The 14,906-nt window shown below is 39.2% G+C and overlaps 1 protein-coding gene across 9 annotated transcripts in view; it reads left to right on the forward strand.

Annotated features, from left to right (window-relative positions):
• The first annotated feature begins 1,316 nt into the window (after positions 1–1,316).
• Positions 1,317–14,906, forward strand: part of ECT2 (epithelial cell transforming 2) — a 61,385-nt gene continuing 47,795 nt past the window's right edge. For 3 of the 9 annotated variants that reach the window (XM_038583910.1, XM_038583916.1, XM_038583915.1), the window contains exons 1-12: positions 1,318–1,471; positions 4,262–4,413; positions 5,888–5,967; positions 6,071–6,163; positions 8,101–8,283; positions 9,591–9,680; positions 10,415–10,522; positions 11,478–11,551; positions 12,246–12,376; positions 12,515–12,630; positions 13,121–13,183; positions 14,496–14,718. In XM_038583910.1, the coding sequence (XP_038439838.1) occupies positions 4,284–4,413; positions 5,888–5,967; positions 6,071–6,163; positions 8,101–8,283; positions 9,591–9,680; positions 10,415–10,522; positions 11,478–11,551; positions 12,246–12,376; positions 12,515–12,630; positions 13,121–13,183; positions 14,496–14,718 (1,291 nt within the window). In that variant the 5' untranslated portion in view covers positions 1,318–1,471; positions 4,262–4,283. Of the gene's footprint in view, positions 1,472–2,234; positions 2,512–4,261; positions 4,414–5,887; positions 5,968–6,070; positions 6,164–8,100; positions 8,284–9,590; positions 9,681–10,414; positions 10,523–11,477; positions 11,552–12,245; positions 12,377–12,514; positions 12,631–13,120; positions 13,184–14,495; positions 14,719–14,906 lie in introns of those variants that run through there. The other 6 variants (XM_038583914.1, XM_038583917.1, XM_038583911.1 and 3 more) reach the window with 5 other exon arrangements.

Below are 14,906 nucleotides of genomic sequence, written 5' to 3' on the forward strand. Positions count from 1 at the left end.
TTTTTTTTTTTTTTTTTTTTTTTCCGGATTGTGTTCCAGGCCTTTCAGGCCTTCGGAGGTGGCCTGACAAACTCAGCAACACGAATTCTGTGATTTCTCACCTGTCGGGGACCGGCCGGAGCCTCCCTTTGCAAGCACACGGTGCCCCTCTCCTATCGGGTGGGCTCTAAGATTAGGGCCCCGGATTCCCCTTTCCTCTGTCACCTGCACTCTGCAAAACCTACCTGGCGGGGAGATGGGGGGGCGGGGAGTATTTTTCTTAAGAGATGACGTTATAGGGTATTAGGCTTAGAAGTGGAAGGGAGGTGGGGGGGGGGTTGGGGGGACTGGGTGAGGAGCACTGGGTGTTATGCTAAATATTGGCAAATTGAACTCCCATAAAAAAAAAAGTTAAAAAAAAAGCAAAAAAAAAAAAAAGTGGCAGAGACTTGTTTTCACAGTGGCGTGCAGCAATTACAATTACGGGACAAACGCTGGATCCTTGGCTACGCTTTGCAGGGAAAGGAAAGACCTCCCTGCGGGGAGGAGGCAGCAGGAAGCAATGGGCTTTGGCTCCAGGAGACTCTGGAATCCCCAGTGACATTTGTTCAAATGCCCACCTATAGTTTAAAAAAGAGAAAAGAAAGAAAAAAACCTCGGAGAAACCCTGAGGATGAGGTTCCCCAGCCCAGAGCAGCGCTCAACGTACATTAGGATTTGAACTAGCGGCTGCTGCTTTCAGCGCCCCGGGGGCTCGACCTCGCCGCCCCAGGTCAGCACCTCCGAAGCCGACCTTATTTATTTATAAGATTTTGTTTATTTATGAGAGTCACAGGCGGAGGGAGAAGCGCGCCCGACGCGGGGCGCCCGACGCGGGGCTCGATCCCGGCGGCCCCAGGGTCGCGCCCCGGGCGGAGGGCAGGCGCCGCGGACCGCGCAAGCGCACTGGCAGGACAGCAGCTCCCGGCAAGCGCTGGGGAGAGGCACCCGTGGGGGCACCGGTTCAACGTAGACGGCGTAGTGACGCTTTAAAAAAAAAAAAAGAGAAAAAAAAAAAAAAAAGGTTGGCTGCGGGGAGGACTGCTCGGGAACTCGGGCCGGGCTGAGGTCGCGGGGGGCAGCGCCCCGGCGGCGGCCCCGGACACACCTGCCCCGCCGCCTCCGGGCCCCTCCCCGCACACCCGGCGTCCCGACGTGCGAGCCGTTAGGGTGATTTGAAACGCACGCACCACCAATCAGCGGGCGCGGGCGGAGGGCCGCGGCCAATCAGCGGGCGCGGACGGGGAGGCGGGCGGACGGCCGCGGCCAATCGGCGCCCTCGGGGGGCCGCGGCCTATGGGAGGCCGGTTGACATCCTGCGCCAATCGGCGCGGCTTTTAGAGAGCGCGGCTCCCTTTTTGAATCGGTGGTGGCCGACCCCGCGAGGATGGCGCCGGCCGAGGCGGGCGTCGGTGCGTGAGCAGGTGGGCCGCCCGGCGAGCTTCCGAGAGCGGTGAGGACCCTGCGGGGGGTGGGGGGGGCGGGGGCCGCAGCTGCCCGGCTCCGGGGCCTCGCTCCCCGCTCCCCGCGCTCCCGGCCGCCGCGCCGTGGTGCGTGCTGGGGCGCGGGGTCCCCGGCGGGCCGGGCATCGTCAGCCCGTACCTGGTTCGCTTCTTCTGGCGGAGGGATGTGGGGGGCGGGGAGGGGGGAGGGGAGGAGGGGGGAGAGAGGGGCGCAGGGGGCGCCGCCAGGGGGGAGGATGTGGGGGGGAGGGGAGGGAGGGGGCGGGGACGCAGGGGGGAGGGAGGGATGTGGGGGGAGGGGACGGGGCGCAGGGGGCGCCGCCGGGGGGAGGGAGGGATGTCGGGGGAGGGGAGAGGGGAGGGGAGGAGGGACGGGGCGCAGGGGTCGCCGCCCCATCCCTGCGGTTCCGGCGGCGGCTGCCTTAATCTCCACCGGGCCTAGTGGTTTCCCTCTGCGGTTCTTCTGGCTGTGTTCCCTGGAGGAAGCCTATTTTTTTCTTTTTTTCCAGATTTTAAGGGTGTCAGGCCCTTCCGCCCCCCGCGGGCGCCTCCCTCCCGGGACCCGATTTGTTTGGCTTTAGTGGCTGAAAGCGCAGCCCCTGCGGGCAGCCCGGGGCCCGACCCCCGTGGGCCCGACCCCCGTGGGCCCGACCCCCGTGGGCCCGACCCCCGTGGGCCCGGCCGGGGTGCCTGCCTCACCCCTCTCTTGCAGGTGCAAGGTCTGTAGGACGCAGACAGTAGTAGTCCCCGCCTCTCGTAGGGACACCTTCAGGGATCGAGGAAATGCCAGCGGAAGAAGTTGGAACAAGGCGTCCGTTAGGCCCTGAATGGATGTTGACCCACCGTGTCTGTGATGGTGACGCTGTTACTGGTGATGCTGTCGGTGTTACCGTCCCACACAGCATTTCGTTTAGCTTCTCTGAAGGATGACTGCCTAATATATATATATATATATTTAAAAGTAAAGCAGTAAAAGGAAACCTAAAATGAATGTTTAAGCGACAGATTTTTGTCTTCGGGTTGACAAGAGGCACGTGTGACAGTCATTTATTTAGTCGAAAGCTGCTTGAGTATGTTCTTGGATGAGAGGGAAGCCCGATGGGTTTATGAGACGTCATCTATGGTCTTTATTTAAAAAGCTTACGCGGGATCCCTGGGTGGCGCAGCGGTTTGGCGCCTGCCTTTGCCCCAGGGCGCCATCCTGGAGTCCCGGGATCGAGTCCCACGTTGGGCTCCCGGGGCGTGGAGCCTGCTTCTCCCTCTGCCTGTGTCTCTGTCTCTCTCTCTCTCTCTCTCTCTTTCTTTCTATCATAAATAAATAAATAAATGAATCTTTTAAAAAGCTTACAATGTGAGTCAAAACGATCAGTGTTATTTCCAGCCGTAATCTGAAGCGCTGGATGTCATCCACTGCCCCACAACTCTTTTTTTTTTTTTTTTTTCCGAAATTTGAAACTATTTCAGCAGTAAATTGATCACATGCGGTATTTATCAGAGACGATTTTAATTTTTGATTACCTATTTTGATGCCCTTTAAACAGGCATAGGAGAAAAAAATGTGAACTCATATGACGTTTTTGATTATTAAAATCTCCCTCCTTCGTTGCTTAAAGTACATTAGTTCATCTCTCGACTTGTTTTAAGGTTAGGGAAACCTTGAACGAGAGCCTTTGTAGAGTTTTTCTTTTTCATGGAAACCGTTAAGTGTAGGAGACTTAACAAAAAGGGGCTGGATGGGGATCCCTGGGTGCCTCGGTGGTTGAGCGTCTGCCCTCGGTCCAGGGTGTGACTCCGGGGGTCCTGGGATCGAGTCCCGCATTGGGCTTCCAGCATGGAGCCTGCTTCTCCCTCTGCCTGGGTCTCTGCCTCTCTCTGCACCTCTCATGAATAAATAAATCTTTTTTTTTTTTTTTAAAGGAGGGCTGGATGGAATTTGTCATTGATTCTAAATAGAGGCTGTTAGTAACAACTATCAGAGCATCCCTTTGGAGAGGCTTAGAGTGATGATTGATGGGGAAGTACATAGTAAGACCAAAAGAGTCCACACTTTGAATTTTATGGAAGTTTTCAATTGTCACTCACTTTAAGATGTCCTCTATTCAGTTTTCATCACAACTGGATTTGGGTTGTGCCTTTCATTATCTTTTTCTTGTGGAGAGTGACGTGAAGAAACTGATGAGAGAATGGTTTGGAGCCACAGCATTTGACCAAGTGGCCATTGAGCATAGAGAAGGGGGGCCAGGTCTCTGCTCTTTTTTTCCTAAAATTTGAAGCTGCTTTGGCAGTGAACTAATAATCAAAGATGCTTCCTCTGAGGTCCCAGAGTACTTGAGGTAGGACTGAGGAATTTGGGGGAGGGCAAATGAAGTAAAGAGTAAGGGGAGATCTATGTTTTGACAGGGCTTATCTGAAGGATGATGGTAGTATTATAAATGGAGATGGGAAGAAGAGTAGATTGGCTGAAGGCAAAGGTGGGGAGGAGGGAGATAGAATATTTACGACTACTTTCTGAATTTTCATTGTATGTCAGGTAATGTTCTGAGTACTTGTCATGCATTGTTATTTTTACTGTATTCCTGTAAGTCAGGTAGTAGTATCTTTATTTTACAGAAGGGGAAACTGAGGCTCGGAAGTTGAATGACTTTTTTTTTGGTTCAATGTTAAGGAAGATGAATGATGATACTTTTTTTTTAATGAATTCTAGACATAAAAGTAGAGCCTCTAATGCTTGTTTTTGCCCAATGATCATGCATTTTTTATTCACACTTTATGTTTTTCAGCCAATATAGAAGAGTACTAACAATGGCTGACAATAGCCTATTAACATCCACTACTGGAAGGACGAGCTTGGCAGACTCCTCTATTTTTGATTGTAAAGTCACTGAAATTTCTAAGGAAAATGTGTTTATTGGATCTGCTTCATATGTTGAAGGTAAGCCTGTTAATCAGCTTTAAAGCACCAAATCACAGGCAGCCCGGGTGGCTCAGCAGTTTAGCCACCGCCTTCAGCCCCGGGCCTGATCCTGGAGACCCGGGATCCAGTCCCTCATCGGGCTCCCTGCATGGAGCCTGCTTCTCCCTCTGCCTGTGTCTCTGCCTCTCTCTCTCTCTCTGTGTCTCTCATGGATAAACAAATGAAATCTTAAAACAAAACAAAACACCAAATCACTATTTTAATCCTAAATTTTCTGATTTGGAGTTTAGGATTTCACTGTAATACTGTTAAGCAGACTACAGTTATTCAGTAAATATTTGTTGACAGAATCTCTTTATACTTTGTAGATTTTTTTAAGCTTTTATTTAAATTCCAGTGAACATGCAGTGTGAAACTAGTTTCAGGTGTACAATGTAATGATTCAACACTTCCAGATCTCCTGTCCTCATAACCCATCTAGCCCCCTCCCCTGCCCTGGGATAACCATCAGTTTGTTCTCTATAATTTCTGTTTCTTGCTTTGTCTCTCATATTTTTCACTTTGCTGGTTTTGTTTCTTAAATCTCACATGAGTGAAGTTCTGTGGTATTTGTCTCTCTCTGACTTATTTCACTTAGCATTACACTTTCTAGCACCATCTATGTTGTTGGAAATGGCAAGATTTCCTTTTTTGTGACTAATATTCCATTATATATACACCACATCTTTATCCATTCACCAACTGATGGCGGATGCTTGGCTTCCATAATTTGACTATTGTAAATAATGCTGCTATAAACATAGGGGAGCCTGTATCCCTTTGAATTAATGTTCTTGTATTCTTTGGGTAAATATCCAGTAGTGTGATTGCTGGGTCATAAGGTAACTTTTTGAGGAACCTCCATCCTGTTCTCCAGGGTGGCCACACCAGTTTGCATTCCCACCAACAGTGCACAAGAGCTACTTTTTCTCCCCATCCTTGCCAACACCTGTTGTTTCTTGTGTTTTTGACTTTAGCCATTTATACTATGTAGATTTTTGATTACTATTTGGATCAATGCTTTCCACCTTGGAAGGAGAAAGCATCTTATTGTTGAATATTGCTTCTTCCTTGTATGAGGGCAGTCTAGCTGCAACACTGTTAGAATTTATTCAATTATGACTGGTTAGGTGAAGAGCCACTTCTTCCCTTAACTGCTTTATAAATGGGTCTCCTGAAGTTGCATGCGCTTGAAGAGGATAGCTGTGCAAGAGAGTAAATTTTTTTTTTTGATAAGAGGAGTGCTGATGTTTGTATACTCTGCTGCAATTTGTTTTCTCTTTCTCTAAAGTGATTTTAAAAAATAAACAGAATTAAGTCGTTTTAATTTTAGAGAATATTATGATCTCAAAGATGGAAATACATGCCAGATTTAGCCAAAAGAGGGATTAAGAACTGTTAATTTTGATGTTAGTACCTGATAAACATATTTAAATATTTTTATTTTTAATAGAAGAAATGCCTCAAATCGAAACCAGAATGATATTGGTTCAAGACGCTGGAAAACAAGAAGAACTTATAAAAGCTTTAAAGGTATGGAATTTTAGTTTTTTAAGGGAAAGACTATTTTTCTTCCATCAATATTTAAGTAATTTTATAGTTTTCTTTATCTTATACTTAAGTCTCTTTTCCACAGACCATTAAAATAATGGAAGTCCCTGTTATAAAGATAAGAGAAAGTTGTCCTGGAAAGTCGGATGAAAAATTAATAAAAAGTATTGTTAATATGGTAGGTCAAGCATTTCATTGCATGTGGCATGCTGCACTACTCTTGATTATATTCTTAAATTCCACTTAATGGTAATGGACCTAAATTAGGCACAAGGTATATTTTGCACTCTGAAGCTAGATGAATAGAATCATTTATATTTATTTTAAAAATATGAGTATTTCTGAAACCTCAAACTATAGTATATATTGTATGAATTCTTTACACAGTAACTTGGCATTGTTAAATTTAAATGGCACACATATTCACAAATATATGGTGTTTTTCTTACCTTAACTCTTAGCATTTTTTTCCCCATTAATTTTATGTTTATTCCAAATTCTTGCTCTATTTCCAAAATTATAAATTGCTGGGGCACCTGGGTGGCTCAGTTAAGTGTTCAACTCTTGTTTTTGGCTTGGGTCATAGTCTTGAGGTGGTGGGATAGAGCCCCATGTTGGGCTGCAGGCTTTGTGTGGAGTTTGCTTGAGATTCTCTCCCTCTCCCCCGGCTCTTCCTCTTGCTCATGCACATGTGCTCTTTCTCTCTTTCAAATAAAATAAATAAAATCTTAAAAAAATATATATAAATCACAATAACTTGAGAGTCATCAGGGAATTCGTTTCTGCATATGAAATATATTCTGTATACCAGCTGTAGTAGTTTGTGAGAGCTGCTGTAATAAAATACTGAGACTGGGTGGCTTAAACAACAGAAATGTATTTTTCAAAGTTCGGGAAGCTAGAAGTCCCAAGATCAAGATGTTGAAAGGTTTGGTTTCTCTTGAGGCCTCTCTCCTTGGCTTGCAGATGGTTGCCACCTTTCTATGACTTCACATGGCCCTTTTGGGCATGCACATCCCTGATAACTCTGTGTCCTTGACTTTCTTCTTTCTATAAGTACAGCAATTTGATCAGATTAGGGCCCACCTACATGACCTCATTGAACAAAATTACCTCTTAAAGGGCCCTGTTTTCAAGTATAGTCTGATTTTGAGGTACAGGGGCGGGGGTTAGGGCTTCAGTGTGAATTTCAAGGACATACAATTCAGCTCATCACATCAGCCTAGCAAATAAAGCCCAAAACAATTTACTGACCAATTCAGAATTTTCTTTTAAAATAGTTCCGTTCCTTTTGAACAGGAGTCATACAGGTACCTTAATATCTTTATTTTTTATCTTAGATGTACATTATAAAATATTAAACATAAAGCCTTTTTATATCCTACATTTTGTCACACAGCAACTGCCTGCTTATTTCATATCTCTTATTTCCCTCATATATACTGAAATGGTTAAGTTAACCTATACCCTTTTTGTAGATACTAAGTGGCATAGTATTTTTTCTATTTCTATTAATCATTCTGAAGATGATTTATGAACAAAGAACTGTTAAGTATGGCATCATTTTCTTAGAATAAAAAGTAATAGTGGAGGGATGCCTGGCTAGCCCAGTGTTTGAGCCTCTGCCTTTGGCTCAGGGCGTGACCCCAGAGTCCTGGGGTCCGGTACTTCATTGGGCTCCCTGCAGGGAGCCTCCTTCTCCCTCTGCCTGTGTCTCTGCCCCTCTCTCTGTGTGTCTTGTGAATAAATAAATCTTTAAAAAAAATAATACTGGATATCTTTCTAATGCATCCTACTATCAAAATATGTACATATAAAAATCATTTAAATTTTATATGTGTATTAGATTTATAATGACTTAAGTCATGTTAAAAATTTATAATATTAATATTCAGAATTTAATATCAATATGGATGGATATATGTATCTATAAAAATACAAATAAGTAAATAAGGCTGTTTGCTATTAAGTATAATGCTCATTGTGTGATTTACAAGTTTACTACACCTCTAAAAATAAAAATATTGATAGTGAATTGATTTTAGGTTTAGAGTTATATAAATTAATTTTGTAATTATAAATTTTTATTTCTCATACCACCTGAAAAAAATCAAGGAAATTAAAGTGCCCTTTGTAAAGATGGAATCACTAGAAGAATTTGAAGGCTTGGATTCTCCAGAATTTGAAAATGTGTTCATAGTCACGGACTTCCAGGATTCTGTTTTTAATGAGTTACACAAGATGGATCATAGAATTGTTGGACCACCAGTTATCTTAAACTGTGCCCAAAAAGGAGAGGTAAGAAAATATACATTTATTATGACTTTCAAGGTTAAATTTTTATTAATGAATTTTGTGAAAATTCTTTACCAGAAAAATCCTGTTAATTGTTAGGAGTATGTAATAGTTAGAATAAGGTTAGTAATTGTTATTCTAAGATAGTTTTTAAAATCTTTCTATTGTAACTCATAGGACTAAAAATCTTAAGACGTTTAATAATGACAATCATATATTTGTGTGTATATATGCACATATATGTCTTAATACCTTCTGGGGGAGAGAATTTCTTAAAACTTGGGTTCCAGCAATGTATACACGTATATAAACTTATTTTCTTCCATAGAATGTATATACATTTCCATTTTTATTTGTTACTTCATGGTTTAAACATATTTTTTAACCATTCTTTTTCCATTATGTATATATCTCCCTTGGTTAAATTATTACTGTTTCCATTTTTATAGCTCAAAAATTGGAATCATATTTGGTTCAAGTATATGTGTAATTTACATAGTGTTCATTATAAAATATTTCAAACTGTTGTAACTTTAATTTGGAAACATTTACAATACTGTATAGAGTCTGAAATTTTCCTAGTAGGTAAAACTTTGTGTCAAAGTATATTTTAGAACTGAAAGTTTGTGTATAAATATGTTTAAATTGCCAGTAGTAAGGTGTGTTTAGATTATGTGTGCCAAATATCAATTGGGAATTATGAGGGGTTTTTGTATTGTAAACTTTGTAATATGTTTTTTGCTATTTTTTTAAGCTTTTTTTTTTATTGGTATTCACTTCAGAAACTTGAATCCACAGATATAAGCAGTATATTACCAGAAAGTTACAAGTAAACACAGATTATACATGCAAATTTCTGTTCACAAAGGTCACATGTGCACTGTATTCTAGTAGTCAATGTATTTTCAGTGAAATGTAAAAATATTCCCGTTCTCTTTGAGCAGTATTAATTTCTTGAGATCTTATTGCTTGTCACTTGAATCCTGTAGCTGTCATACATCTGGTATAAGCAACATTTGATTTTTGAATTGTGTAGACCATCTCTTCATATTTCAAGATGTAATTTTACATTTCTGCATTTTAAAAAGTTTGGCCATAACCTAGACACACGCTTCTAATTCATATACCTGCACATGTGATCTTTGTGAACAGAAATTTGCATGTATAATCTGTGTTGTATCTTGAAAAACACAAGAAATCTTGGATTAACAAAGTTGATTGGCAAGAGGGGGAAGTACGTCTTAGCTTGAGAAATATGTGTTCTATTCTCTAAAGAAAGCTCACAGATTTAAAATTGTTATATCCTTCAGCCTTTGCCTTTTTCATGTCGCCCACTCTATTGTACGAGCATGATGAATCTAGTACTATGCTTTACTGGATTTAGAAAAAAAGAAGAACTAGTAAGTATTTTAAAACCTTCTATTCAAGGAATAATTTTTTTCCAGCCAAATAAATTTAAATTGATATTTTGTTTGGTTAATTATATCATGGTTTTATTTAAAACATATTGAAGGAGAATTTATGAATGTGCTATTTTAAATTTTATGAAGAAACATTCTGAAGAGCATTTTAAAGAAACATTTAGTTTAGGATGGCAGGCATATGAATTAATAGAAAGACCTTATTACTATCTGATCTGCTTAAATTGTCTTTGTGCTAAGTACCACTGAGCATATTATTTGAAGTTTTTGTTAACACATTACAATTTTTGGTTATACAAGTCCAGCCTTAATGTATATTCATTGCCCTAGAGAATTCATAGAAACTTATTTGATTCATAAAATTTTTTGTGTTGGAGCTATTAGGGTATTACTGTAATTTGTGGGAAGAATCTAGGTGTGATATAACCTAGTGTTAAAAAACAATCTTTTTGGATGTATGAAAGCCAGTTTAATTTCATTAAGTTTTGTGCAGTCATCTCTACTACCTTATCTCTATGTATAATTTTGCCTGTGCCAATAAGGCAAATGAATCTTTAATTTTTTTTTGACATAAAATTCATATCTTAATAAAAATTATTGTATGTACCTTATAAATAAAAATTATTCAGTAGATGCTAAATGACTTCTAAACATAATTTAAAATTTTGTTCAAGTTAATTATAAAGTTAATGTTGCCTAATTTTTCTTTTGAGGTCAGATTGGTGACATTGGTTCATCACATGGGTGGAGTTATTCGAAAAGACTTTAATTCAAAAGTTACACATTTGGTGGCAAATTGTACACAAGGAGAAAAATTCAGGGTATGTAAATTTGAGTATTTCACTATAGCATTTTTTGGGGGGGGGATAGATTTAATAACAGCACTTTCATACTATTTCTCTCAGAGTTTACTGAGAATCAGAAATTCAATTTTTGCTAAGTACATTTAGTAAAAATTTTAAATCCTAGGAGTGTGGTCTTTTAGGTTTTAAGGAAGCAATGAAACCTGAGTTAGGTCTTGAAATAAGTAGGATTTGCGAATGAGTAGGATTGTGGAGGTTGGTAGATGGGTAACGTTTCAGGCAGATAATTAATATCAGCAAAGGTTACTATTAAGTGTTGGTGAATAAGGGGATTGGGAAGTGTGCAGTTATTTCACTCTTGCCTAAATGGTCTTAAGAACTGAGCTATCTTCTTATAAAATGGCTCTAAGGTTTAACTAGTGAGAACTATGAAAGAGCAGGAAAAACTACTTTTATTAGAATTAAAATCTTAGTTTAAGATTGCTCTTGAATATCGTAGGAAGAGCTTATCACCTTGTTCCCACCCTCCATCAGAGTATTTATGTAAAAAATGGTAATTTGGGGGAATGTTGAATTCCTGAGAGGTATACTTTTCAATTCATATCTTAGTTTCTTGTGACTTAATCAGGTATTTTGTTCTGTATTCCTATCTTGGGGGTCAGTACTTCTAAAGGAGTAAACACGGAGAAAAGAGAAATAGAAGTATAGTAAAATAAAGATGAACTTTTAACTTCAGAGTTGTATTTATTTAAAATAAGGAAATGATTTGGATATCATGGAACTTGTTCTAAATTATTTTAACCTAACTTGTATGATTGAAAGACAGTTTTTCTGTTAATGTTTCTTTATTTTGTCATAAAGCAGATGAATAATGATTTAAAACTTCAAAAAATATGTATAAAATTGTTTAGAAATTCCATGAATGCAGTTATTTAAGGTGCAAATTTATTGTGATTAACTTTTATGTTTTTAGATTGCTGTGAGCCTGGGCACTCCAATTATGAAGTCAGAGTGGATTTACAAAGCCTGGGAAAGGCGGAATGAACAGTAAGTGTTTAGAAAATCAGTAGTTCATGATTTGAATTAAATGTTATGAAGGTAAACTCATGTGCCCAAAACCCTAAATTCATAAAGAGTATAGACAGAATGAATTCAGTCTTTGGGTAGCCTAATGAATAAAGTCTAGGAGGAACAAAGTTATAAAAACATAAAAAATTGAAAGACATATGTGGTTATCTTCAGACTTTACCTTGTGGGATAATTTTGATTATCATTAACATTCTAAAACTCTTAGGTAATAGCTTAATGAATCTGGATATATGGGTTGTGTTATATTTTTTTCACTCTGTTTGGTTACATTCTAAGTGGTGATTGCAACTCAATACCTTGTTAAGCTTTCCAACCTCATAATTCGTTGCTATTCTGCTGCATCATTACTTAATATTTCATAAAGCTGTAGAACCCCTGGAATAGATAGAAAATTTCACGTCCAGAGCAAGGATTTGAATCTTTTAAAGACTACTTGTGATCAAATTTTATCAGAATTTACTCCCGGATGACTGAGGACACATCCAATTTTTTTTTTTTAACTGATGTTTTTATGAACATTTCAGGACCACACGTAAAATATTTTCAATAAATAGATTATACTAAAACTTACAGAATTATTATAGATGTATAAATTGATATACTTTCTGAATTTAAGTTAAGCTGGTTTTAGAAGAGTATATTTTATTTTTAGGGATTTCTCTGCATCAGTTGATGACTTTAAAAATGAATTTAAAGTACCTCCATTTCAAGATTGCATTTTAAGTTTCTTGGGATTTTCAGATGAAGAAAAAACGAATATGGAGGAAATGACTAAAATGCAAGGTAGAATTTACTATAATTTAAAAAGTTCATATTTTTTTTCCCCACTCTTGGTTAATTACCTCCTGGTGAATCTACCTCTTTAAAAATTCAGGTTTGGAGATAAATAGTTTGACTTATGCTTGTGTGCATTTCTTTTAGGAGGTAACTGTTTACCTGTTGGAGATGAAAGATGCACTCACCTTGTAGTTGAAGAGAATATAGTAAAAGAACTTCCATTTGAACCTTCAAAGAAACTTTATGTTGTCAAACAGGAGGCAAGTAATTCTAGAATAAGATTGGCTTTTGTTTTAGAGTTTTATTTTTATTTTATTTTTTTATTTTAAGTAGGCTTCACACTCAGTGTGGGGCTTGAACTCACTATACCAAAATTAAGCATTTCATGCTGAGTTTCAACTCAAAATCATGAGTTTCACTCATGACTGACTGAGTCAGCTAGGAGCCCCAAGATTGGGTTTTTAAAAATATTACTAATGGCTTCTCTGATAAGATAGATTCTTTTTTTTTTTGAGATTTTATTTATTTATTTGAGAGAGAGAAAGAAAGAAAGAGAGAGAGAGAGCATGAGCAGGGGAGAGGCAGAGGGAGAAGCAGACTCCCCACTGAGCAGGAAGCCTGACATGGGGCTCGATCCCAGGACCCTGAGATCATGACCTGAGCCGAAGGCAGATGCTTAACCAGCTGAGCCACACAGGTGCCCCTGATAAGATAAATTCTTAATTAAAAAGTTTTTCTTCTCTCACCTAGTGGTTCTGGGGAAGCATTCAAATGGATGCTCGAGCTGGAGAAACTATGTATTTATATGAAAAGGTATGTATTTTTGTCCCTTAGTCATTCTGTGATTTTGATTGTATAAAGATAACACTTCTATCTGAAAAGAATATTATATAATTGGCATGTCTAAGAGTTTGTGAATAATTGAACAATTAGATATTGAAGAAGTTTGTGTAGATTTAAGCAAAACTCTATTCAGTGCAGTAGAATTATTTTAATCTACCATATGTCATTTTGTGCTACTACTTAGTGATACCATTATGAACAATAACATTCCTATCTTTAGAAACTTAGAACCTTAAGGGAAAGATAGATATACAAACAGTTACAGTGCTGAATATGTGCTATAGTTGAGTTATTATTTTAACTAACCTCACTCTGAGAGACTCAGGCAGGACTGAAAAGAGCAAACACATGTTGAACCAACTGATTAGGCTAATCTTGCAAGGACATTCAAGTTAGACAGCAGGTGGGAGATGATGTGAAGATTGAAAGTACCTTGAAATAGCAAGTGGTTCAGTATGGGTCTTGAAAGGAGTGTGGGAAAGAAGTCCAACAAATAAAGCTTACAATTTAGGTAGAATCCAGTAGTTTTTAAAATGTTAAGGAATTTGGGTAGTATTGGGAACCATTGAAGTATATTAAGGAGAGAGATGTCATTGGAAAAATAACTCTAGTAGTAGATTGTAGGCAAGGAAGGATGCACCTGTCACGCTAGATTGGGGAAGAGTGTATCATTTACAAAAATGTGGCATAAAGGTATAGAAGTAGGCTTTAAGGGAAGATTTTCTTTAGTGGGAGATTTAATTTGAACGAAATATTGAAGATTGAGGTACAGATTTATTGTATTACTATGAAATCTAGATAGGTTCTATATTGTCTTCTGACTCTTGTTCTCAGTGTAGAATTCTTGACCATAAAGTTTAAAAACTGCTTTAAATTCTAGCAGAGAGCTTTTAAAGTCAAGTATTACTTGGCAAATACTGGAGAGCAATCTGTCCAGGCACTGTGCTAAATGCTAAGGATACAGTGAACGAACTGTGAATGGTCCCTGCTCTCCAGAGTTAATGGCCTAACGGGACTAGACAGTAAAGAAGCTTACAGATGAATATGTAATGGTGATAGAGCTGAGAAGAAACAGAATGAGGTGCTTGGGATTAGGCAATTACAGTAGTCCCTTGTCTATTATGTTTTATGAATCTTCTGAATTTCCTGGCAGAGTGTATAGTTGTAAAATCATTGTGCAAAATCCAGATTTTTGTCAGACTTGTAAATATAGTTTTCTTCTGTTCCTGTCTCAGTGTAGAACCAAGGAAGTAAAATTGAGCTTTTGTGCTTTTGATTGCAGGCTAATACTCCTGAGCTCAAGAAATCAGTGTCACTGCTTTCTCTAAATACCCCAAACAGCAATCGCAAAAGACGTCGTTTAAAAGAGACACTGGCTCAGCTTTCCAGAGAGACCGACATGTCACCTTTTCCTCCCCGTAAGCGCCCATCAGCTGAACATTCCCTTTCTATAGGATCACTTCTAGATATCTCCAACACACCAGAGTCTAGCATTAACTATGGAGGTAATTCACATTAAAAAAAATTGATCATTAAAATTTAGTGGAATGCAATAATTGTTAGAATATAGATAAATCACTACTATAGTTAATATGAAAGGTTCTACCTTTTATTATACTTTTGTTCCAGCTGAGGAGAAAAGGCACATAAAAATGCTTCCATTTAATGATTGTTTACTATATGCTAAGTGCTT

Source organism: Canis lupus, chromosome 34, assembly GCF_011100685.1.
Source record: "Canis lupus familiaris isolate Mischka breed German Shepherd chromosome 34, alternate assembly UU_Cfam_GSD_1.0, whole genome shotgun sequence".
NCBI classification, from domain to species: Eukaryota; Metazoa; Chordata; class Mammalia; order Carnivora; family Canidae; genus Canis; species Canis lupus.